This window comes from Globicephala melas, chromosome 1 (genome assembly GCF_963455315.2).
Source record: "Globicephala melas chromosome 1, mGloMel1.2, whole genome shotgun sequence".
Taxonomy (NCBI): Eukaryota; Metazoa; Chordata; class Mammalia; order Artiodactyla; family Delphinidae; genus Globicephala; species Globicephala melas.
Window position 1 is genome coordinate 171359597 of NC_083314.1, and position 24969 is coordinate 171384565.

The 24969-nt window shown below is 58.9% G+C and overlaps 1 protein-coding gene across 11 annotated transcripts in view; it reads left to right on the forward strand.

Annotated features, from left to right (window-relative positions):
• RAP1GAP (RAP1 GTPase activating protein) overlaps positions 1-24693 on the forward strand; it is a 66070-nt gene extending 41377 nt beyond the window's left edge. For 4 of the 11 annotated variants that reach the window (XR_009566313.2, XR_009566314.2, XR_009566305.2 and 1 more), the window contains 23 exons: positions 1682-1717; positions 2735-2782; positions 4036-4074; positions 4561-4746; positions 7946-8049; positions 8293-8371; positions 8746-8799; positions 9901-9984; positions 10186-10286; positions 10420-10549; positions 11603-11758; positions 12224-12295; positions 12908-12994; positions 13423-13560; positions 15387-15518; positions 17463-17540; positions 18511-18620; positions 19551-19706; positions 21277-21400; positions 22378-22480; positions 22843-22977; positions 23246-23287; positions 23663-23759. Coding sequence is in view for 4 of the 11 variants with exons in the window: in XM_070045817.1 (XP_069901918.1) it covers positions 1682-1717; positions 2735-2782; positions 4036-4074; positions 4561-4746; positions 7946-8049; positions 8293-8371; positions 8746-8799; positions 9901-9984; positions 10186-10286; positions 10420-10549; positions 11603-11758; positions 12224-12295; positions 12908-12994; positions 13423-13560; positions 15387-15518; positions 17463-17540; positions 18511-18620; positions 19593-19706; positions 21277-21400; positions 22378-22480; positions 22874-22977; positions 23663-23983 (2400 nt within the window). In the remaining 7 variants the exon portion in view is untranslated. Of the gene's footprint in view, positions 1-1681; positions 1718-2734; positions 2783-4035; positions 4075-4560; positions 4747-7945; positions 8050-8292; positions 8372-8745; positions 8800-9900; positions 9985-10185; positions 10287-10419; positions 10550-11602; positions 11759-12223; positions 12296-12907; positions 12995-13422; positions 13561-15386; positions 15519-17462; positions 17541-18510; positions 18621-19550; positions 19707-21276; positions 21401-22377; positions 22481-22842; positions 22978-23245; positions 23288-23662 lie in introns of all 11 variants that reach the window. The other 7 variants (XR_009566308.2, XM_060309943.2, XM_060309953.2 and 4 more) reach the window with 7 other exon arrangements.
• The last annotated feature ends 276 nt before the right edge of the window (positions 24694-24969 follow it).

Here is a 24969-nt window from a genome sequence, read left to right on the forward strand (position 1 = left end):
GGGTCACCATCTCCTGTGGACTCCTGTCGTGCATTTTACAGGGTGGGTTTTGCCTCTGTGGACAGGCCTCACAGTGTGCACATGGGATGTCTGTGTCTTGTGATCTTTAACAGACAGCTCCGTGTAGTGTGTGTGTGTGTGTGTGTGTGTGTGTGTGGTTCAGACCAATGCCCCTCATCCTTGGCGATTAACCACTTCCATAGTTGCTGCATGCTTTTTCTTTTTCTCAAAACTCATTTAATGTTATGGGATCAAGTCTGTCATGTCTGTTATACAGGGAGTGTGACTGATGGGGAAGGGTGAACTTGTGCATGGCAGTGGGGCTCTGTGGCTCAGTTTCCATGAACACACCTGCCTGTGTCTGCGAGTGCATGTTATTTTGTCTCTCGGCACGTGGATGTGAGAGTAGTTTTGTGGCGTTCGTGTAGCTTCGTGTGCAATTACCGGTGCAGTTGCGCAGATCTGCATAGGGGCGGGTTTGCATTTGTGTGTGCGGCTCTTACGCGACATAGACCTGTAAGTGTGTGAGGGAATGTGCTGTTGTGTAACGTAGGACACTGACACGTGTATTTGTGTGTTAGCGTGTAGCTGTAAGAATTGATGTGCACAGACCCGGTGGGTTTGTGCATGTGGGTTTCTGTGTGTTTGCTTTCTTTGGTACAGTGAGACTGTGTTTAAATATTGGTGTGCAGGCCTGTGTGTGTTTGAGCAAGAGAGAAAGAGAGAGAGAGGGAGTGTGTGTTTCCTGGTGTACAACCCCACAGCACATGTGTGTGTGAGCTCAGGCAGTGCCCCCACTGGACAGCAGGAGCCGACTGAACTGAGGACTTGGAGGTGCTGGGGGAGGGGCGCTCTCCTAGAGACTCTGGGGGCTTCCCAGGCCCAGCCCCCAGCTCCGCCAGCCGGCAAGGATGCCGCCTTCCAGGAAGGCTCGTAGGGAGTTGGCGCTGGAGAGGCTGAAGCTGCCAAGCACAGCTGGCAGATGCCCGGATTAACCCTGTGTGTGCCCGGGCTAGCCTCAGGAGAGGCTGGCTGGAGTGTGAGGAGGGAGGAGGGAGGAGGGGGAATGTGTGGACTCAGACACAGGTATTGGGCCAATGGGACATCCCAGCATTCTCTCCCCCAACAGACGCCCAGCCCACACTGCTTGGGGGGGAGGATGGGGCCCTCCTTCCAGAGGTGAGTGGAACCACAGACTCTCCTGAGGATCCCAGCTGGGCTCGTCTCTGGAGTTGGGACCTGGGGCTCTTCTGAGGGGTCCGTGGGCCGATCCGGGCACTGCCAGTCTTGCAGTGACATGGGGGAGGTGTGTCTCTCCCCAAAGGTCAAGACCTTCTTTGTCTGAGGCAGCAGCCTCCTCCTTTGGGGAAGGGGACTGAGTGGGGTGGGCTGCCTGGGGAGGGTGCTGGACTCTGGGCAGACTTCTCTGGGCAGTTGGTCAAACTCTGCCAGTCAGTGGCACAGAGCCCCATCCTATGATGTCCCTTCCACTCCCTCTTGCTGCTTGGACAGGTCCACGGTGTTTGGTCCCTTCCACTCCCTCTTGCTGCTTGGACAGGTCCACGGTGTTTGGTCAGAGTTGGGGCACCAGGAGGGCTGGGGCAGGTGGAGACTCCTCAGAGACTTGCAGGATCAGCTGGGCTACCCCGGTGCTGACCTGCTCTCTCCATCTCTGTTGCAGAACACAGATCTGTTTGAGATGATTGAAAAGATGCAGGTGAGGTGGGCTCTGGAGCCCGTTCTGGGGAGCCACAGAGGGGGCTGGACTGGGGGCGGGGGGCCCTTGCTGTGTCTGCAGCCCTACATCTCTCTGAGGACGGGCCGGGAGCTCTCGCAGACCGTGCCAGGAGGAGATGTTGGCAGTGTGCTGTCCAGAGCCCTTTGTCTGGGGATGGGGACTGATAGTGCCCAACTGCCTGACTGACCCAGGGCACAGGCCCCACTTGCGTCTCTCCAGCTCCCATCCCTGTGTAGGTTGCTGGGGTCAGTGCCTCAACCCACCCCGCATACACATACCATCCCCCATCTCCCAAGAGGCATCACAGGCTCTGCAGGACCCTGTGTGGAATGGGGGGGAGGGACAGATGCCAGGGCACAGGGCAACCAGAGGCTGGGCTGCAGGTCCGGGGAGGTGTTAAGGAACTGGGCAGCCCCCGCCCCCTCTGCCTGACCCCTGGCCATCCTCCGCCCCCCAGCCCTGGTCTTCCAGGCCCTCATCTGTGTTTTTCGCTTGGGTGTGTGTTGGGAGGCGGCCGGGGGACTTGAACCAACCTCAGGAGCTTTCCTGATATCGGGTCACCCTCCAAACCCCGTCTCCTGCCATCTTCCTGTTTCCCTGCCTCTCTTAGTCTTTCCATCTCCACCTCTCCCCCTCCTTCTCTCCCTCCCCCTCTCTCTCCCCCCTCCCTCTTCCTTTCTCTCTCCCTCTCCCTCTCGCTCTCAACAACACGTATCTGTGTGGATGCAGCGGCCTCCCTCCCCAGCTCACACACCAGCGTGCACGCTGGCCCTGCCCCCACTCCCAGCAGTGACCAGAGCCCCGAGCCCTCCCTGCTGCTGCCAGCCTCCCGCAGCCCCCGTTCCCTCCAGGAGGGCCAGCCCGGCAGAGGCCTGAGTAACCCGGCAACCAGCGCCCTGCCCTGGGAGCACCTCCACAGCACCATCTACCTGGAAGGGGTGCTGCGTCCAGCAGCAGGGGAAGGGGGTGATGGGATGTGCTGCCTTCTCTTTGCAGGGAAGCAGGATGGATGAACAGCGATGCTCCTTCCCACCACCCCTCAAAGTAGGTCTGAATCTGGAACCACTCCACCCTTCTGGGGGCCTTTGGCTTCCTGAGCAGTGCTCTCCAAAGGGCTTGGGGATGGGAGGGGACGGGAAGGGGGAGGCAGACTCCCTCTCTAGGGGTGGGGGAAGTGCTGCCCCAGCCGAGCAGCCAGCCCAGGAGAATCTGCGCCCCCCTTTCGTGAAGTAGCCTTACTGCGGGCTGGTGCTGGGGCCAAGGGGGAAGCAGGGTATACCCAGCCCCACCCCTCGAGGAGGCTAAGGTGTGGAGAACCCCTCCCTGCCTGTAGGCCTTCATTCCAGCTCCTCCTCACCCCATCTGCACCACTGTAAACTCACCCTGCCTCTCCAGGCTTCCCCATCGCAAAATCGAAGCCCCATCCCTCACGATAGCCTGCCGTAAAAGGTTTTCCTTGAAGCCACTTATGATCAGCAGTGGCAGAAAGACTCATACCCAGGACCCAGGAGGCTTACGCTCCCCCTCTCCATGTAGCTCCTGCCTGGGACGGCTGAGGGGGAGGGGGAGAGACGGAGAGATGGGGAGGGGTAGCCTCGTTACCCCCCAGCCTTCATGAAGAGACTAACAGGAAGCTGGGGACCAAAGGAGGCGTGAGGAGGCTCTTTAGACTCAGGATTTTCTTGGGGTGGGAGCTGCAGAGCCCCTCCAGGTAGGTACACGGTACCATGGTTGGTGATTTGGGACCCCGATAATCCAAGAATATCAGTGGCTGGGCTTAGGGGAGTGGACCCAGGGCTACAGGGATGAGGGTTAAAGTGGGGCTCATGGGCACAAGGCTGATGCTTTGTCTGGAACAGGGCTTCTCAAAGTGTGGTCCTCAGGCCAGAAGCATCGGCATCACCTGGGAGCTTGTTGGCATATAAATTCTTGGGCTCCACCCAGACGCACTGCATAAGAAACTCCAAGGGTGGGGCAAAGCAATCAGTTTAGTGAGCCCTCCAGGCCATTCTGATGCACTGAGAACCACTGGTCCAGAGGTCTCTTCTGGGGATGCAGTGCGCCTCCTTTTCCCCAGGCAGGAGACCCAGAAGAGGCTGCCAGCACTCAGTGAGCTAAGCCTGCCTCAGTCCCTGCCTCGTGGGGTCAGCCCACATGGGATGGGGAGATGAGGAAGCAGCCCCATCCGCAACCCCAGCCCGGGGGTGCTGCCTGAACAGCAAGTGTTCTGGGGAGGCTGGAAGTAAAGGGTAAGGACCCCACCCCAGCTGGGCCTCTGCCCTGCTTGTGTTTTGCAGACGGAGGAGGACTACATTCCCTACCCGAGCGTCCACGAGGTAACCGACCGGATCCCACCGAGCCCATCTCCATCCCGAGCCCAGGAGGCACTCCCTCGGGGAGTCTGGACAGCCGGGTCCTCCTCCTTGTCAAGAGCCTGACCACAGGCCTTGCTCGGGGTGTTGGAGACTCAGTTTACAAGCCCAAGACTTCAGAGCCCATGTGAACCCTTAGGCCTCTGAGCCAAATATGCCAGCCTCTCGGCCAACGTCATGCTCTCAGCTTTACCTGTCCCCACACTCCCATCCTTTGAGACTGGGACATGGGGCTCTGTGCATCTGGGTCTGTGCCTGCAGTGGGAGGAGAAGGGCTGGAGCAAGTGCCATGAAGGAGGTGGATTTGATCCCTGGGACCCACATAGGCTCTGGGCTGTCCCCTAGTACTCCTTAGCCATGGCAGAAGTGGCTCCAGGTCTGAAATGGGGGGTGTCTTGGGGCCCCCAGTGGCGTGCGGTGTGGGTGGCTCTCAGCTGTGTCCTCCTTCAGGTCCTGGGGCGAGAAGGGCCCTTCCCCCTCATCCTGCTGCCCCAGTTTGGGGGCTACTGGATTGAAGGCACCAATCACGAAATCACCAGCATCCCGGAGACAGAGCCGCTGCAGTCACCCACGGCCAAGGTGAAGCTGGAATGCAACCCCACCGCCCGCATCTACCGCAAGCACTTTCTTGGCAAGGTGTGTGGCCCGCTGGTGTTGGGGGGCTGGGCTGGCTGGGGAGTGGGTCACAGCCCAGCCCTGGGGGACGCTGGGCCTGGGAGGGAGCGGAACCGTGGGCTGGGCTGGCTGTCTGTCGCAGAGTCCAGGGAGCATGCGTAGTGGATTCACTCATTCAGTCAACAAACATTTATTGCAAAAGGCAGTGTTACGGCATAGTGGTTAACAGAGACTCTACCAGGGCTTGAATCCTGGCTCTGTCACTACATGGGACATCAGGCAAGTCACTTACCCTCTCTGTGCCTCTGTTTCTTTCTTTCTTTCTTTCTTTTAAGATGGGGAGACTGTTTTTTTGTTTTTAATACATTTATTTATTTTATTTACTTTTGGCTGCGTTGGGTCTTCGTTGCTGCGTGTGGGCTTTCTCTAGTTGCGGCAAGCGGAGGCTGCTCTTCGTTGCGATGCGCGGGCTTCTCACTGTGGTGGCTTCTCTTGTGGAGCACGGGCTCTAGGTGCATGGACTTCAGTAGTTGTGGCACGTGGGCTCAGTAGTTGTGGCTCGTGAGCTCTAGAGCGCAGGCTCAGTAGTTGTGGCACACGGGCTTAGTTGCTCTGTGGCATGTGGGATCTTCCCGGACCAGGGCTCGAACCTGTGTCCCCTGCATTGGCACGCAGATTCTTAACCACTGCGCCACCAGGGAAGCCCCTGCCTCTGGTTCTTCATCTGTAAAAACGGAGATGGTGATGATACCCACCTCATGCCTTTAATGTGACGATGTTTGTGAGGCATTTAGAATGGTGTCCGGCCCAAAGTGTCCGGCACAAAGGGCTCAGTCGGGGTGAACAAATAATGAGCACCAGCTGTGTGCCTGGTCCTGTTCTGGGCACCAGGTATACAGCAGCAAACAAAACAGCCCCAGGCCCTGCCCTCAGGCAGCTTGAGGTGGGAAGACAGTAATTCCATGGTGTGACCTGGATTGGTACAACCCCTGCCCCACCACCTGCCCCAGAGCCGGGACCCTGCCCAGTAACGACTTGTCCTCGTGTCACCCGATGACAACGGCGTTCCAGGCAGGAGCTATTGGGCAAGGCTGTGGGAGCTGGAGGGGAGGTCACACGCTGGGACCTTGTAGGTGCCACGTTCCATGCCGAGTGCGGTCTCTGTGTCAGTTTACAAACGAGGTGGTGGCATGTAGCGTGGGCTCTGGAGTCTCGTGGCCTGGGGACGCCTATTGACTCTTCTGTTTATTGATGGTGTGACCTCGGGCAAGTTCGTTAACCTTCCTGAGCCTGTTTCCTCGTCTGTAGAAATGAGGATGATAAAGGCATCGAGAACCATGTTTGGCACATAGTAAGTGCTCAGTAAACGTTAGATGTTATTATTACATCTTCATAATTACTCTGTGAGATCAGGATCGTCCTAATTTTTACAGAAAAGGAAACTGAGGCTCAGAGAGATAAAACGACTTGGTTAAGTTCACACAGTTACTGAGCTAGGAACTGGACATAGCTCTGGCTGACCTTCCATTAAGATACACTAAGGGAGGGGTCACGTTTCTAGTGTGTGTGCGTGCACTCGTGGGTGCTGGGAGGAGGGGTGACTCCTTGGGGTGTTGGGAAGCTGTGTGGGCTCAGTCTGGGCCCAGGGCATTAGCCTGATGCTGGTGGGTATTGGTGCTAAGGTGGGGGGACAGGTTGACTGAGACTAAACCAGCAGGCCCAGATGCAGGAGCCATTGCCTGGAGACAAACTCAGAACAGGGCAGGGGATTCCACCTGTGGGTGGAGAGAGAACTGCATCCCCGGAACCCACTGTCCAGAGGCTCTTAATTGGGTCTGGCAGGTGGTGGGGCCTGGAGGACTATGTGGGCCTAGCATATAGTTGGTGCACAGAAAAGTTTGCTGAAGAAGTGGTGAGTGATAGAATGAAGGTGGTGCCTTGGGCACTGGAGGATTGGAAGAGGCACAGGTTGGGGGGTCTTAGAGGAGGCATGATGGCCAAGGTCAGGCTGGCAGCACAGAGAGGAGGGGCCCCAGGGGCTGGCAGAGAGGCCGGGCCATTCCCGGCTCCAGGTGGGGTGCTGGGGAAGCAGTGGGCCGTGTTCTGGCAGAGGGAGGAAGTTAGGGTGACTTTGGCATTGACCCACTGGGACCCTGAGCCCACTCTCCTTGGGCTTCTCTGGGCCCAGCCAGGGGGGTCCGGGGAAACTCCGCACCCCAAGACTTCGGTGCAGACCTCCTTGCCAAGTGCCTGCCACTCCCTCTGCACAGATAGTGCCAAGCCTTTGGGGGTTTCCGTCACTCTGCCCCAGGTCCCCGCGGACTGCCCCTGAGCTCTGGATTTGTGGCGCACGTCCCCCGGCCCCTACATCTTTTTCCTCCCATCCTTTGAGCACAGCTGTTTGTATTTAAACAGGGCTTCCTTCTACGATGACTCCTGGGGTGGGTGTGGCTGAGGAGCCGGGCTGGCAGGGGAACCCAGGGCCAGGCGGGGTGAAATCTTCTGGCACTTCCGGCTCTTGGCTCTGGGGCTTCCCCACCTGGAGGTACCAGACTGCCAGCTCCTCTCTGGGGGTGCCATCCCTGCTGCAGTTCCCCTGGGCCCTCGGGAGCATTTCTTCCCCACCCTGTGTCTTCCCCAGGTGAGGCAGGAGGGCAGGAACCGGCTCGGTCAGCCGGCCGGTGTGTTCATGAGAGGTTTCATTTCCTGATTCTCATGGGCCCTGGCTTCAGGGGCCACAGAGCAATCAGTTAAACAATCAGTCAGTTGACATATTTTTATTGAGCACCTCCTGTGTGCCCAGCTCTGAGAGGGGCGGGGGCTGGGAGACAGCCATGCAGGTACAGATGTGGTCCTGACTTTGCTGAAGACCCAGAGAGCCAAGGTTACTACAGACGTTCAGAGAACACCTACTCTGCGCCGGGCACTATCTCTTTCAGTGCCTGCCACCCTCCCACAAGGTAGTGGGCCTCACTGCCATTTGATAGACTAGGAAACTGAGGCACAGAAAGGTGAGGTGACCTTCTCAGGTTACCCAGCTGGCCAGTGGTAGAGCTGGGATTTGAATGCAGGTCTCTCTGAGGCAGACAGTGCTGTTAGCCCCGACACCTGCTGCTTGGTGAAGGACCCCCATCCGGGGGTGAGTTGGCTTTCTCGTCTGGTTTCTGGAAGCCTCAGGCTCAGCCTCACCCTCTCCCCTGGCCCCTGCCTCCCACCACAGGAGCATTTTAATTACTACTCACTGGACACCGCCCTGGGCCACCTTGTCTTCTCACTCAAGTATGATGTCATCGGGGACCAGGAACACCTGCGTCTGCTGCTCAGGTGAGGGTGGGGTGAGGGGACCTGTGACTCTCAGAACCTGAGAGCCCATCTTATTTTACCCAGAGAGGGCCGGGGATTTGCCTGAGGTTGCCCTGCAAGTTAGTGCCCAAGCCAGGCCTGACCGCCTCATCACCTCTGGACCTCCCTGGGGTCTGCCCTCTCTGGTGGTCTTACTTGGTGTGGAGGGGCTCCCATCTCCCTTTCGCGCTGCCTCACCCCTCAGCATGGGTCTTCTCCTCCCAGGGCCAAGTGCCGGACATACCATGACGTCATCCCCATCTCCTGCCTCACTGAGTTCCCCAACGTGGTCCAGATGGCAAAGGTGAGGCCTCTGATCCTTCATGCTGAGCCCCCCGTGGATATCTCAGGTGGGCACAGAGCTGGGCTGCAGCCTCGCCTTTGCACACCCTCATCTTTAGCCCCAGATCCTGGCCTGCCTGCTGTGGCCTGTCTCCAGGGTCCTGCTGCTCACGTGTTCCCATGATGCCCACCCACTTGCTGGCTGTGTGCTTTGGGCACTCTTTAGAGCACCTTTTGGAGACAGGGGCTCCAGTTCTCTGTACCTCATTCTGAGTGACAGTGGGCCTCCTTCAGCCTTGGTTGTCCCCTCTTTGTCCTCCACTGTCCTCCCCCCAGACCTTGGCCAGGGAGGCCGAGAGGCCCCACCCTCAGGCCCTCCCTTATCTGCTCCCGCAGCTGGTGTGTGAAGACGTGAATGTGGATCGATTCTATCCTGTGCTCTACCCCAAGGTATGGCTGGATCTGGGCCCTGCTCACTGGGAGTGGGTGGATAACTAGGGGGCCAAGCATTTATTGGGCACCTGCTGTGTGCAGGGCATTTTTCCTAAGTTCTCTCATTTAAACCTCACAATAACCCTGCGAAGAAGTCCCCAGTTTGTGGAAGAGGAACCAGAGGCCCAGAAAGGGTTGGTGCCTTACCCAAGGATGCACAGCAGATAAGGAAGCCTGCATTTGAACCTAGTGCTGTCCTCCTTGGAGGCGAGCCTTCCTTACCTCTGGAAACTCTCAGTGCCATTTGGGGACCCTCCTAAGGGTAATCTGTGCTCCTGAGCCTAGGCTCCACTCGTCTTGCCTTCTGACCCCAGAGGGGACCTGGGGAGAGAGAATAACACAGGCACCTGCATAGGTGCCGCCCCACAGACTGCAGCTGCACTTCCAGCTCTGGTGCTGGGTGCTGGGTTTGAGGCACTGTGACAATGTGGGATAAAGGGGAGGGACTTCTGTCTTCAGTGAGCCAGGGGGTTTCTGGAAAGAAGTGGGCCCTGAAAGACACGTACAGCCTGTGGCTCTGACTGAATTCCAGAGTGAGGTGAGGTCGCTGAAGGGCGGGTGGTCCAGGAAAGGTCCCCTGAAGGAAGGGGCCTCAGAAATCAGGCCCTGCTTCTCAGTTACCGAAAGCCCAAGGTGAGGAGGGGAACTTGCCCAAGGCTCCACAGCACACTGGGGGGACTCGGCCTGTTCTAGAACGATGAGGTGGCTTTACAGAAGAGCCGGGGAACAGGTTGGGTGTTAGAGCAGAGTAGGGGCGGGAGCTTATGAGCAGAACTCAGGAGCCGTGCGCTTAGCCTTTGGAATCCAACAGACCTGAGTTCAAGTCCCAGCCCTGCCATTTGCCAGCTGTTGACCTCAGCAAGTCAGTTCCTTAAGGTCTCGGAATGTCGGCGTCTTCATCCGTGAGATGCAGTCCGCGGGAGTGCCTCCCTCACGGGCTTGTTCTGAGGAGGAAATGAGTGGATGCATGTGGAGGGCCTGGCACAGCGCTTGGCACATAGAGCAATAAAGGGCAACTTGAAAAAGCAGCGCGTTTCACCCATCGTCCTGTCCCCGCAGGCCTCCCGCCTCATTGTCACCTTCGACGAGCATGTCATCAGCAATAACTTCAAGTTCGGAGTCATTTATCAGAAGCTTGGGCAGGTGTGCTCACCTCCTCCTCCCTGCCCCCCACACATCTGGCCACGTACCTGGGACCTCAGACCTTTGCCAAGGAGAGCACCTGCCGAGGGACTCAGTTTCCCAGGAGCTCAGGGCTGCCAGAGGTCCCCTTTCCAGCCTTCCTGGGTGTGAGTGGGGGTAGGAGGCCCAGCTCGATGACCTCTGCCCTCTGTGCATCCCTAGACCTCCGAGGAAGAACTCTTCAGCACCAACGAGGAGAGCCCCGCCTTCGTGGAGTTCCTCGAATTCCTTGGCCAGAAGGTCAAACTGCAGGACTTTAAGGGGTGAGCATTGGGGTGGGACAAGCAGAGGATAATCCGACCCATGCCCTTGGGCAGGGAGGGAGCCCCCGTCCTGGCCCCGTGGAGGCCTGGCTGGGGCTGGAGACTGAGCCGTGGCCTGGGGGGCCTGGGGCAGGTTCCGAGGAGGCCTGGACGTGACCCACGGGCAGACGGGAACCGAGTCTGTGTACTGCAACTTCCGCAACAAGGAGATCATGTTTCACGTGTCCACCAAGCTGCCCTACACAGAAGGGGACGCCCAGCAGGTAGCCTGGGCACCCACCCACCTGCTTCCCACCTGTCCTCCTGTCCCCCATTTACCTACCCATTCAGTGTCCACCACACCAGACTCAGTGGGCCCTGGGATAGAGAGATGGAAATGATCTAGTCCCCCAACTTGTGGCCTCTAGTTGGGGCAGGGTGACAAGCTACTACGATGTTGTGAAAGCCTCAGTTTCCACGTCTGTGAAATGGGGATAATGCACCTACCTTATAGGTGAGCATAAACGAGGGTATGCACCCAGAGTGGCTAGAACAGTATCTGGTACATAGCAGGAGCTCAGTAAATGCGAGTATTTTTACAGGAAATGAAGGGTATTGTCAGGTCACATGGGGGCACTTAGACTGGGCAGAGGTGGGAGTCAGGCAAAGCTTTCAAGATAAAGTGACTTTTAGGTGGCAAAGGAGGTAGGAGAGGGAGGAGGAGCATTCTGGGGGAAAGAATGGCTTCCGTCTTCTGCAAAGGCCTGGTGATGAGGAAGTGCAAGGCATGTTCCTGGAGCTGAACTTGGAAATTTGTCACCTTGTCCTAAGCTTCCTGCAGGGCTGTCCTCCTTATTTCCCCATGCCCCCACTCCAGGGGTACAGGGGGATACAGGGGTCATGTGAGAAAAATGGAAATGCTTATTCCTTGTTTTTAATGTCTTTTAATTTTCTTTTAATAGATTCTCTGTTCATTTTAACAACAAAGATATATTGAGTGGAACTTACTTGTTCAAGAGGAGCCCATGTTTGGGGTATTTAGACAGGAGGAGGGTGAGAGGTAGGGCCTGGGGACCAAGAGCCCCGGGTTCAAGTCCCCTAATTCACTGTAGGGCCTTGCAAGTCACTTCTGTCTTGGCCTCAGTTTTCTCATCCGTCACAGGATTCCAAGAAAACGAGAATAATTTTAAGACAAGTTTCTCACCACATTTTTTTGGAGGAAGCAACTCCTTAGACATGCCCTCTGCCTACCCCAAGCCCCCTGCACCTCTGCGGGCACCCTCCCCACACTCCACGGGCCCCCGGCCAGGTGGTGAAGGCTGTGGCCCTGTGCTCAGTTGCAGCGGAAGCGGCACATCGGGAACGACATCGTGGCTGTGGTCTTCCAGGACGAAAACACGCCCTTTGTGCCGGACATGATTGCATCCAACTTTCTGCATGCCTATGTGGTGGTGCAGGCCGAGAGTGGGGGCCCCGATGGCCCCCTGTACAAGGTGGGTGATCTCGGAGCTTCCTAAGGGCATCAGCCACCATCCCAGCCCCACCCTCACTCACTGTGAGGCCTCTCTGAGCCTCAGTTTTCCTAACTGTAAGTAGGGGGACTGTCCGGAGGGCTCTGAGCCCCCCTCTTGCTCTGATGATGGAGGAGTCCCATCCCGCCCTCTCTGCCCCCTGAAATCCCTCCCCTCAGAGAGGCTGGTTACCCTCCTCCGCCCCTTAGCCTCCTCCTCCCTCTCCATCCTCATGACTCCTGAGACCCTCCAACCCTTCCCACCACTCAAATTCAGGACCAAGGATGGAGGAGCTGAAATCCTGGGGTTCACCCATCCAATCGGCAGTCACTGAACCTCCCCCGCCAAGGGGCAGCCCTGTGCCCAGCACGGGGCAGGATAGGGAGGTGAATCAGTGGTTTCTGGCTGGTGTGGGGACTCCATGGGGACAGCTGCCCTCCCTTCCAGGTCTCCGTCACTGCGAGAGACGATGTGCCCTTCTTCGGGCCACCCCTCCCGGACCCTGCTGTGTTCAGGAAGGTGAGGGGCAGCCCCCAGCACCCCCCCCCATCATGGGTAGAGCAGGACTAAATGGGTGGGGGCTGAGAGGGTGCACATTCTGCTGTACGAGGTCCTGAAGCCCCACTGTGTGCCAGGGCAGCCGGGCTCCCCTAACTGAGCAGCTGGGGCCTGGCTTTTCTGTTCATCTTGATAAAAACTGTGACTTTATTTTACAACGTCCCAGAACAGACTATATCATTGTTTTACATTTGGTATAGCAGACTCTGTGGCCTTTCCTCACTTCTGTTGTCTTCTTGACAATTTCTACCTTCTTCTAAAATGTTCGGGGAGAGGGGCACACATCTCTCTCACCTCTCAGGAGCCCTCACTTTGAGCCTTGGCTTCGGCACCCCCCAATCCCCCAGACTGAGGCAGTGGGAGACCCCAACCCAGCTCTCCCGAGGGGTGGGCAGCCATGAAGGGCATAGGGCTCACAGGTGCCTGGGCTGGGGAGCTGAGCCCAAGGAGATGCCCTTCTGGGAGTGAAGAGGGCAGCCCGAGGCCCCAGCAGAGCGTGGCTCAGGAGCCCCAGACCCTTGCCTCTGTGTTCGCCTGACCCCCCTTTCTCTTCTCCACGCTGGGGGCTCCCAGGGGCCTGAGTTCCAGGAATTTTTGCTGACAAAACTGATCAATGCTGAATACGCTTGCTACAAGGCAGAGAAGTTTGCCAAACTAGAGGTGAGTATGGGTTCTTGGGGTTGAATCCCCCACCCCTTAGAATTTCAGCCCCTGGGGAGAGAAGAGTTGTGTTCAGACCTTGGCCTTAGGGAAGGCTGCCTGGGGGAGGACAGATTTACAGATGAGCAGCGTCAGGGTCAGGGGAGAGGAAGTAAGGGTTCATAAGGAATGCTCAGGAGGGCCTTGGAGGTAGGCGGGCTGCCACAGAGGACGCAGTGGAGGAGGGGCGTGGGGACATGAAGTCAGATCTTTGAGGGGCCACGTCGAGCCCTGGGGGCTGCCTGTGCTGCGGAGGGGCCTGAGGGAAGCCGTCTAGGCTTCTGGAGCCCAGGCCCACTTCCCACTCAGAGAAGGTGGCCACGATTGCAAATGTGGGAAGAAGGGCTGATCCCTGGGGTCTCTCCTAACGGCCCCGGCCTGGCCCTCAGGAGCGGACACGGGCCGCCCTCCTGGAGACGCTCTATGAGGAACTGCACATCCACAGCCAGTCCATGATGGGCCTGGGTGGAGACGAGGACAAGATGGAGAACGGCGGCGGGGGCGGCGGCTTCTTCGAGTCCTTCAAGGTGAAGAGCTGGGGTCTACCTGGGTGCGGAGGGGGACGGGTGTGGTTTTCTTGGAATCTGGGCACGTGGTTGGGCTACAGCAGGGGGATGCCGTTAGCTACAAGGTGTGGGGGTGTGGCTAGAGGTGAGCTCACATTGGAGGTGGAGTCGGGTGGGGGCGTGGCTCAGGGTGGAGTCACGGGTGGAGTTAATAGGCGTGAGCTCGGACTAGGTGGGCACGCATCTGGGGTAGAGTTTGGGTGATGGTGAGCCTCTGGGTGGACCTGGGCTTTAGAGTGGGCTTAGACTTGGCGGGGGGGTGGTCTTGGCCTGGGGTAGAGCTGCGGTTGGGAGTTGTAAGGTGGGCTCTGGCTGGGGGAGGAGTTGCTGGTTGGAGGCGGGGCTAAGCTTGGGGGCGGAGTCTGCCTGGGAGCTGTGCTGAAGGCTGGAGCCCTCTGGTGCCAAGGGTGGTGGCTCCCAGGTCAGCAGGCAGAGAAGAGAGGAGGAAGCCTCTGTCCTGACCGAGAGAAAGAAACAGAGGTCAGGGAAGGGAGGTGAACGAGGGGCTATAGGAGAGGGACCTGGTCTGCATGACCTTAGGCCGTGTGACCCACCCTGGCTATCTCTAGTTTAGCTTAGTGTTAAGAGCATAGACACCCTGGGTTCAAATCCCAGCTCTGCCACTTACCACCAGCTTGAGCATTCTCTGAGCCTCAGGTTTTCTAATCTGTTGTTTAGGGTAATGGCAACTTACCTCATACAACTGTTGAGAATTATTTGTGAAGCAGTTAGATCAGTGTAATCTAAGTTAAGAAGCAAAATGCAAAGCCCTGCCCATCTACCTCAGCAACTACCATCCAAAGTGAGAGACAGAGGAGGAGAGAGTTCCTCCTCCCCCCACAGGGCCTGGACTCCCCCAGGCTGCAGGTCCCCAGGCGGTGGCCTCTTTGCCACTGTGTCCTCCACCCACAGGAGGAGGACTGCCCATCCTCCAGGTGCCCAGCAGGCTATTGGGGCCTCACATTTACCCCAGGGCAGGCCACAAAGTTGGAGGTGTGGGTTTGCGTAAGAGGATTAGCCCAGCTGCCCAGGCCTGCCTTGGGCTGAGGCGAACAGAACGTCTTTGAGAAAGAGGCTTGAAGAGAGCCCTGCCTCTGCTCACTGGAGACAGGGAGTGGGTGGGAGGAACACGGACCTGGGGTGTCTTCTCTGAGGGGGCCTCCAGTGATCCCACATCTGGTGAGTGCTGGATGGTGGATCGGGCTTAAGTTACAGACCTTCTTCGAGGCAGCGGAGCCCACGGTCAAGGGTTTGGGTTTGGCATCTGGGTTCCAGCCCCACCTCTGCTTCATCACGTGTAAAATGGGCTTGGTGGCCGTGCCTGCTCCCTGGGGCGGATTGAGTGAGAGCGAATGTAAAGTACCCGGCCCTGAAGTGAGCGTTCAGTGCAGACTGACTGACAAAAGTGAGGCACGGAGGGAGGGAGGGAGGGAAGAAAAGCAAGGAAGAAACAAGCCCTGAGAGACGCTAGAAGGAGGGAACTGGGGTTTCTGGAGGTCTCTCTGTGCACGCTTTTGCTCATGACCCAGCGTCCTCTGCGGGCTTTACAACAACTGCACGACCGGCCATGAGGCTCAGAGGCTCAGAGGCGTGGGGTGGCTTGCCCAAGGTGACCCAGGAAGTTGGTGGCAGAGTCAAGGCCCACACTACCCTTGGCACATGTGGACCTGACTCTTGTGTGGTCTCATGGGAAGGAACTTCCTGGGGTCACCGAGATTGGCATCGGTGGCTCCTGCGTTTCCCTGAGGGGGTGGGGCCTTAGGAAACCCCTACCGCCACCTCCGCAGCGGGTCATCCGGAGCCGCAGCCAGTCCATGGATGCCATGGGGCTGAGCAACAAGAAGCCCAACACGGTGTCCACCAGCCACAGCGGGAGCTTTGCGCCCAACAACCCGGACCTGGCCAAGGCGGCTGGAATAGTGAGTGCCCTCCCCCAGGGGCCCCGCCTCCCCCCGCTGCCCTGCTGTCCGAGGGCTCATCCTGGGCTCTAGGCTAGGTCTAGCCACTGCCCTCCATGGGGTCAGGTGCCCAGGCTGTGACACTGGGATGCTGAGAGCCTGCAGCCCCCTCCCCAGCTCCTCGGCCCGCCCCACCTCCTGGCCCCTTATTCAGCTGTGTCTGTTCTGGGGCAGCTTCCGTGTCCCATTCCTTATGAAGCACCTACTGTCTGTCGTATGCTGGGGATCGGGCTGCTGTGTGGACACCTCCTGTCAAGCCTTGAGTTTCTGGGAGCACCTACTGTGTGTCAGGCTGTGGGCACGCACTGTGTGTCAGGACCTGGATTTCTGTGTGAGCATCTGCTGTGTGCCTGGCTCTGAGATGCTGGTGGGTACCGCTGTGTGTCCAGACTTGGCCTGCTGTGTGAGCACCTACTGTGTGTTAGGACCCGGGCTGCTGTGTGGACATGTACTTTGTGAGCACCTACTGTGGGCCCAGCCCTGAGATTCTGTGAGCACCTATTGTATGTCAGATCCTGGGCTACTGCGTGGACCTAACTCTGTAAGCGTCTGCTGTGTGCCCAGCCCTGAGCTGCTGTATGAGAATCTACCATGTGTCAGGAAATGGACTGCTGTGATAAGCCCTGGATATCAGTGAATACCGTCTCTGTGTCAGGAGATGAGCTGCGTGAGCACCCATTATGTGCCAGGGCCTCTGTGGTTGTGCCCACCTGTTGTGTGTCAGGACCTGGGCTTCTGTGTGAGCCTCTCCTGAGTGAGCACCTACTGTGTGATTACTTCCTGTCTGCCAGGCTCTGCGGGATTCTGCTACTAACACTCAGGGGGTGTGCTGGGCACAAAGGCTGAATGAGGCCCTCAACTGTGGGCCAATCTGCTTTCCACTGCCCAGTGGTCACCCCCAGCACTGCACCTACTGCTCCGCTGCCCCTTCCCCATCCATCTTTCCCTCCTTCCTTCCATGCACCCGTCCTTCCATCCATCCGTCTGTCCGTCCATCCATCCATTCACCCACCCACCCATCATTTACTGACTGACTGCTGCATGCCAAGCAAGCCCTGTGCTCGGTGCTGTGAGGCTGTGTCATGTGGCAGGAGGGACCCCCTCCACCCCACCCCTGCCCCATGGGCTGACCTGGCCAGGGAGGCAGGGCGAGTCCTCTGTGTTCCAGCAGTCACCAAGCCCACTGTCACTGGAGAAGCAGGCCCACCCTCCTCCAACCCCAATTCACTAGCCACTCCCTTCCTTCCCCGCCAGAGTGGCCCAGCCTCCTGTGGGTGGCTGTAGAGGGGCCCCAGGGACAGGGCCAGACCAGCAGCACCCACCGTGGCAGTAACCAGACCCATTTCTGTTTTTGTTTTTGCACAACTGTCCCCTCTCTTCATGTTGCTTCCTTTTCCTTCCACTCTCTCCTCGTTACTTGTTTTCCCTTCCCTTTTTCTCTTCCCCTCCTCCACCCCCTGCCTCCCTCCACCTTCTTGCACTTGTGTATTCTGTCCTCTTGCACCTGTCTTTTTACTCCCTCTCCTCTTTCAAACTGTTTTCGACCTTGATTTTTCCTTTGTGCCTGCCCCTCCCTCTCCGTCTCTGTCCGTCTTGCTCCCCGGGTCCATCTCTGTGTCTGTCTCTCCGTGTTTCACTCTGCACCCCTTCTCATGTGACTGTCAATCTCTCTCCTCTGTTCTCTCTGTGTCTCCTCCCACCTCTTCTCTCCTTCCCTTCCCCGGCCTTGTCTCTCTCAATCCCCTGCCCCGCTCTCTTCTTTGTCCCTGTCTGTCTGTGTCTGTCTGTCTTTCCCTCCTTTCCCTGTCTCATTTCTCTGTGCCTCCCCCTCCCGCCATCTCTGTCTCTCTGACTCTCTCTATGCCTGTCTCTCTTTCTCTGCTCCCACCCTCTGCTGCTTGCCAGTCATTGCTTATTCCTGGGAAAAGTGCGAGTAGATTCGGACGCCGGGGCAGTGCCATAGGCATAGGAACCGTGGAAGAGGTTGTCGTCCGCGGGGCCGCCGTCTCTGGAGGCTGCCTGCACGCGCTGTTCTCTGCTCGCCCTCAGGACGGAGGCCATATTGGGGACGTTGCCCCCTTCCCCCCGGGACAGGCCCGAGGGCTGGCAGGATGGAGTGCCAGCAGCTCTGATGGCGCTCAGCACCTGCTTTGGGGCCTGGCACCTGTGCCAGTGCCAGTGCCCCCCCCCCACCAGGGGCTCTGGCCCTGCCCTGACCCCTGGGACTCTGGCCCAGTCCCTGCCTTTAGGATCTGGTACCTAGAGACCCTCTGTCCAGCTGCACGTCCCCCAATATCGCCAGTTCTGCATGGAGCGCCACCGCCCTCCTCTGCCCTAACTCCCTGTCCCGACCATGAACTGGCCTGGGGGTTTCTGCCCATCTGTGCCTCCATGGGGCCCACCTTCCCACCTCCCCAGAGAAATGGGGGACATGCTTCTGGTGCCTGGGGCATCCGACCATTGTATATGTGTAACCTGGGCTCGGGGGCATCTTCCAACTGCTGGGCCAGAACCTCCCCCAGCCAGTTTGGAGATTCCGAGGTGTAGCAGGGGGCAGGGGCTTGGGTTGCCTCACCCGCTCTCTCCCCGCTGCCCGTAGGCTGCAGGTCCCATGAAGTCCTGGGGGCAAAGAGGCAGCAGTCATTCTGAGGACTTGGCCTCCTCCAGTCCCAGCCCAGAGTGGCTGTCCAGCTCCCTCAGGCTTCTGCTCTTCTCCTGGACTAAGATGCTGGGTCCAGACCTGCTGTGTGACCTCAGGGGGGCCTTTGCCCTCTCTGGGCCTGTTTCCTTATCTGTAAATTAGGACGGCCCTCTCTGGAGATGGACAGTTCTCTCATTTTTCTTGCTCATTGTCTCTGCTTCAGGGCCTGGGCAGCAGGGCCCCAGGGTGGCATGTGGGGGGCACAGGGGCTCCTGGAGCAGGTGGGTACTGAGTTGGGACCTCTCCCCGCAGTCCCTGATTGTCCCTGGAAAGAGCCCCACCAGGAAGAAGTCGGGCCCGTTCGGCTCACGCCGCAGCAGTGCCATCGGCATTGAGAACATACAGGAGGTGCAGGAGAAAAGGTGGGTGCAGCAGAGAGGGTAGGATGGCGTCCTGCGTCTCCTCTGGCTCCCCCCGACCCCCGTTCAGTGGCAAAGCACAGCAGGCAAGAGGGAGCTCCCACCCTTCTCCCCCTCTGTCCCCACCGGTGACAGCTACACGGTCAAGTCCCTGCTCTGCGTCAGGCACCACGGCCAGCTCGTCACCTAACATGAAGCCCTATCATCCAGTCCCAGCTCTGCCGGCTCCCAGGGGGTCACACCTTGCACATCAAGGAGCCACAGGTCAAGGGGTCAGGGGCCTGCCCAGGTCACACAGCTGGTGAGGGGCAGAGCTGGGATTTGAGGCCTGGTCCATGGAGGTCTGTAAGTGCATCTGTGTGGGCGGGGTGTGGACAGCACACCGTATTACCAGCAGAGAGCCTCCGGGAAGCAGAGGATAGTTCCTGGGTGTGAGTCCTGTCTCCACCACACTGGGGCTGTGTGACCTTGGGAAAGTCACTGTCCCTCTCTGAGCCTCACTGTCCCAATCTGAAAAATGGGGATAAGAACACAACCAACGGCATGGTGCTGCTGCGCCGGGTGGGGTGGGGTGCAGTGCATGTGAAGCAGGGAGCAGGTGCACTGAGGCCTCAGGAGTGGAGCTGGCATTGTCCTCAAAGGCAAGAGAGCCCAGAATCCCATGAACCCAGGGTTCGAGTCTTGGCTTCGCCATGTCCTAGCTGCGTGTCCCTGAGCAGGTTCCTTCCCATCTCTGGACTCCAGTTTCCTTATCCATAACAGGGTCTTCAGTAGGTGCTCCCACAGCACCTGCCCCCTCCTTGGCCAGGCCAGCCCAGGAGCTGCAGGGACTGCTCTGGGTCTGGCCCCTGAGGATGTAGGGTGTGGGTACAAGGCAGGAGGCACCCAAGACCTCCTCTCACCACCTGGGCCTCCTTCTACCCTTGATGCCAGGCCTGGTGCTGAATCCCCCCGCTGCCCCCATGTGCCCCGCAGGGAGAGCCCCCCAGCTGGCCAGAAGACCCCAGACAGCGGGCACGTCTCACAGGAGCCCAAGTCGGAGAACTCATCCACTCAGAGCTCCCCAGAGATGCCCACGACCAAAAACAGGTTGGGGCTCGGGGCATGCTGAGCCGGGGGGCTTGGGTGTGGTGGGCGCATTCTTTCTACCCCCTGTCTGGGCCCAGGCCTGCCAGGAGTGTTGACACAGCCATACCATGGCGGCAGGGTGCCTGATTACTCTCCTAGGTCCTCCTTTGACACACACCCGCTGAGCACTTTGTGCATGCCAAGCTCTGCAAGACAGCAGTGAGCTGGACATACACGGCCCCTGCCTCGTGGAGCTGACAGTCCAGCGTAACATAACCTAATAAGCTACTTCCAGATAGTGATGATAGAAAAATAGAGCAGAGGATATGATGAAGAATGAGTGGGGGTGGGGCGTTAGGTGGGTGCTCAGGGAAGACATCTACCAAGGGTTGGGGTTTGAATTGGGAGCTGAGTGAGGAGTCAGCCCTGTTAGGTCTGACTTACAGTGGCATGGCAGAGGGAAGAGGGTTTCAGGTAAGAGACACGGCAAGTGCAAAGGCCCTGAGGCATGCTTGGTGCAGTTGGAGCTGAAGGAGTGAGGCTGGGCCCAGGCGGACACCGGTAGTGGAGGGGATGAGGGTGGAGAGGCGGGTGGGGGCTAGGTCACGGCTTTGAAGGCCATGTGAGAACTTTGAGACTGGCAAGGAGGCTTTGGAAGATTTTCGTTAAGAGGAGCAGTGGTGCTTTAACAAGCTGACTGTGGTCACCGTGTGAAGGCTCTGAGGGTGGGGGCAGGAGCAGAAGCAGGGAGGCCAGCCAGGAGGCTGCCCCTCCGTTCAGTGCTTATTGGCTGAGCCCCTTCTGTGCTGGCTGCCGGGGGTGAGGGGGCTGCTGAGAGGACCCGGCCTGGGCTGAAGAGTCAGGCAAGTGAACAGAGAAGCAGGAGAGGGCCACAGGGACAGGGAGAGACAAAGCTCAGCAGAGAGGGTCATTCCCACAGCAAGGAAGAATCAGTGAGGGCCTCCTTGAGTGGTGACCCCTGGCTGGTTTTCCAAAGGTAAATTTACTTTTTTGGGATTTGAGGGAAGGAGTGAGACTCCAGGCAGGAGACACAAAGGCCCTGAGCATGGGACAAAATTGTGAGAGAGTTAAAAGAGAGTAGACTGTGGAGTTGGCAGGCCTGGGTCCTGCCGGTTCTCCCACCTATGGCTGCGTGACCTCGGGCCGTGTGCCCATCCTCTCTGTGCCTCGGTGTCTGCTCCTCTGTAAGGTGGGTCTAATAATGGTAGCAATGAGATAACTAGGGAAAAAGCACTTAGAACAGTGCCTGGCACAGAGCAAACCTGCACTAGATGGCAGTATTGTTGTTAATAGTTACGATTGAGCATCCAGCCAAGGAAGTTGGACTTTATCTGGGGCAGTGGGGATCCAGGAGGGGGAATTGAGCAGGGGAGGGGCATGATAGGGTCTGCGTGTTAGCAAGGACAGTGGCATTGGGGAGGCTCAGAGGCCCAGGGAGCTGTAAGAGACCAAAAAGGCACTTGGCTGGCTGCAGGCTGGGCCGCCCTGGGCCGGGAGGGCAGGGGCATGGGGTCTTGGCCCAGGAGGTGCCCAGTGTGGATGCTGGCTGATAGGATGCTGTCTGTGGCAGAGCGGAGACAGCAGCTCAGAGAGCAGAAGTGCTGAAGGACTTCTCCCGCTCCTCGTCCAGTGCCAGCAGCTTCGCCAGCGTCGTGGAGGAAGCAGAGGGTGTGGACGGGGATGATACAGGCCTGGTGAGAGGCCCAGGGAGGGGAGGTGCCCCACAACGGCCTGAAAGGGGTGCTCTTTGGTCCCTGGAGATGCTCTGGGTGGAAGCATGAGGTTGGGTGTGGTTGAGTTGTGATCAAGGGACTCAGCCCAAAGGATTAATGCAGACTGACCTTCTCTTACTCTAAAGCCTTCCGTGGCTCCCCGGTACCCCCCACAGCCCAATCTCTGAGGCCATCTAGCCCCTCCCTCCCCACCCTCGTCTCTTACCACTTCAGCCATTCTGCCCTCCTTTGTAGTCCCCCAAACCAACCAGGCTTACTCTACTTCCGGGCCTTCGCACGCGCCATTCCTCTGTCTGGAGCACTACCTGCCTCCTCCTTCCCACTTTGTCTGACTGACTCGTATTCATCCTTCTCAATTCAGCCTCATGTCACCTCCTCCTGAAAGCCTGCCTTCCTGGTCCCAGGGTAGGTTAGGAGCCCCCTTTACACTCTCATAGACCCTGGGCTCTGTCCTTGGAACCTGTCTGTCATGCTTCACTCAACAGTCCTTTGGCAAGCGCTGTTCCTTGCCACGCCCCGTGCCAGGTGCTGCGTGGGCAGAGGGGACAGTGCAGACCAAGGCCCTGCCCTGTGGGGCTTGGACTAGTCTCTTCACAGCCTGTCTCTCCTCTCCTCTTCAAGCTCTCGGAGGGCTGGGACCTTTCCCGATTTCTCTCGGTGGCTTGGCTCACGAGAACATCAATGTTTGCTGAATGAATGAATGGGAGCGCATGTGCGCGTGTGCACGCGCGCCCCTGGGTCTGTGTCTGTTCCCACTCTGTCCTCCTTTGGTCCCCCCTGGGGCAGACATTGCTGGGCCCTCATCCTCTTTGCAGAGGGGCAAGGGTGGGGGGTTGTGGATTGCAGCGGCGAGGGGCTGGTGAGGAGGGGAGAGGGCAGCCAAGCCAGTGCCATGGCCAAGGGCTGACCTCCCTCTCTCTCTCCTTCCCCATCCCCAGGAGAGTGTCTCATCCTCGGGGACGCCCCACAAGCGGGACTCCTTCATCTATAGCACGTGGCTGGAGGACAGTGTCAGCACCACAAGTGGGGGCAGCTCCCCAGGTACTGGCCAGGGCCAGCTTCCCCCGCCACAAGCAGGGCCAGTCTTGTGGTGGGCAGGGGACAGGGCTGGGCACAGAGGGTCAAAAGCAGTTCTCAGGGCCCAGGTGGTGGGTGTGTGATGGGACTGCCCCTGACATGGGGACAGTGGGCTGGTCATTATCCAGCCTAGGGTGGTTGGTGGCTTGGAGGGCTGGTGGTTTCCAGAAAGGCCTTGGAGGGTGATGCAGGAAGGGGGGAGGGGGGCGGTAAAGAAGGGAGTTAAGGGTGGGAGTCCCAGAGGGAGGGGCTCGGTGGGGTTGGGGAGCACTGGTGCCGACCGCCCCTCCATGCCCCCCGTCTCCCTGGTGCCTCCCCGCGGCCAGTGAGGTGGCTCCCTCCTGCCTCCCTCCCCAGGCCCCTCTCGGTCACCCCACCCAGACGCCGGCAAGTCGGGGGACCCTGCATGTCCCGAGATCAAGATCCAGCTGGAAGCATCTGAACAGCACATGCCCCAGCTGGTACGCACAGCCCCCAGGGGCCTGGCCACGGTGGGGACGGGTGGCCTGGAGCCTGGCCCTATGGGGAGCCCTACCTGGGAGGGAGATTGGCTGTTGGGGAGAGGCATCAAAGCGACCAGGGGTCCCCAGGGATGGGGGCTGGACCAAGGGCCCCCCTTAATCCTGGGGGGCTGGGCTCGTCCAGCCTGGGCACAGCCAGTGACTTCTGCCTGCGTGTATCTTCCATGTCATCTGTCCTGTCACCTGCATTGCCGCCATCTCTGTGCAGGGCTGTTAGCCAGGATGCCCCTCTGAAGGTGACACTGAGCAGGTCAGTACCAGCCCCCAGCTTCTGTTTGGTGGGGAGAGGGCGGGGGTGGGCCAGCTTCTCTGTCTTCCTCTGTCACCTCTCTTGGGTGAGAGCTATGTATCTAGGTTTGAGTCCTCTGCCACTCAGTTGCTAGGTGACCGCGGGCCTCAGTTTCCCTATCTGTACAATGGGGCTAATAAATGCTGCCTCACCTCTGCCCATGAGTTTCTGGGAGGATCTGATGGGAGCCTGAAAGGGACTTGGGAATTTTTGGGAGGGAGGGGTCTAGGGTGTTCCCAGTGGGATGGAAAGACCCAGAGCCTGGAACTCCAAGGGTGGGCCCTTCCGCATCTGTCCCCCTGCTTCACGGTGCCTCCGTCTCCCCTTACCCTGCAGATGAGGCCACAGAAGCACAAGGTGAAGATGCTGTGTCAAATCCAGGCAGACGGGACCTCTGCCCCCGAGGCCAGCGCCAGCCTGTGGGCTGCCCCCCGCCTCGCCAGCCCTCCTCCTGGCCCACTGTCTGGGCTGTCTCTGCAGGGCGGAGCCATCCAGACCTGGGAGCGGGGAAGCTGCTGGCACCATCCCCACCCCCTGGGCTGGGGGGCCGGCTGGGGCAGGGAGTGGTCACTTGAAACAGGACTCCAGGCCTGGCCATCCATCACCCCTGGATGTCCCTCTGGACTCAGGGGGAGTGAGCTGGAAGGGGGGGGTTGAGACATCTCAGTGCATACAGAGCCTACTGTGGAGGCCGTGGGGTGTGAGGTGTGGTAGAATGAGCACTGGGCTGGGAGTCCTAAGTCCTAGCTTTTAATTTGGGTTCTGCTCTGTGACTATGGGCAAATCACTCTCCCTCTCTGGGCGCCTCTGCTATAAATGGACAAGATTATTTCAGAGGTCACTGAAGCCTGTGAGTCCATGCACCTGCCCCAGAATGGAGGATCGTCGTCCTAGAGACCTCCCATCACCCTACCCTGCTTCTTGGGGTTCCTGGGGCCCCCGGTGGGCCGAGGCTGTGCCCATTGCCCCTCCTGGACCCTCAGTCTCTACCGCAGATCTGCCGATGCCCTGTCCACTGCCTCCACGACAGACGAGTGACCCGCTTGTGGGGGAAGTGGGAGCTGCCTGGCTCCTCAGCCAGCACCCAGCTTAACCCCTGCCTTCCCATGCTCCTGGGCACGCCGGGCCGAGGGGTCTCAGCTGGCTAGAGTTATGGGCCGCACCTTCGCGCCACCCTCACCCACCACGGAGGGGGCAGCCAGGCACAGCTGCTGTGAGTCCACATCCTTGTGTGCGTCTGTCCACACTTTTTAGGCGCCACGCCAAAGGCCAGCCTCCTGGCCCCAACACCCATTTTGGAAGCCCCCCGTGGCCGTGTGTATGTCAGTAACAGTTGTACAAAATAAATTCTATTTATCGCTATTGTACCCCGAGTCGGGTGTGGCTTCACGTGACCCCGCCCCCCACCCGGATCAACCCGACAGATCTCAGTGGCACCGCGGTGGCGAGGGAGAGCCTATTCACCCCCCGAATCAGCAGCTGGGTCTGCGAGCACCTCCAGGGCCAAGCCGCAGGCTCCGTGACCACCAGCTCTGGCTTCCCCGCCATGGCCCTGCCCTTTCTTCCACCTTGCTCCCCTCTCCACAGTGGGGAGAACGTGGCTTTGAAGGTCCAATCAGGCAGACCTAGATTGGAGTCCTGAC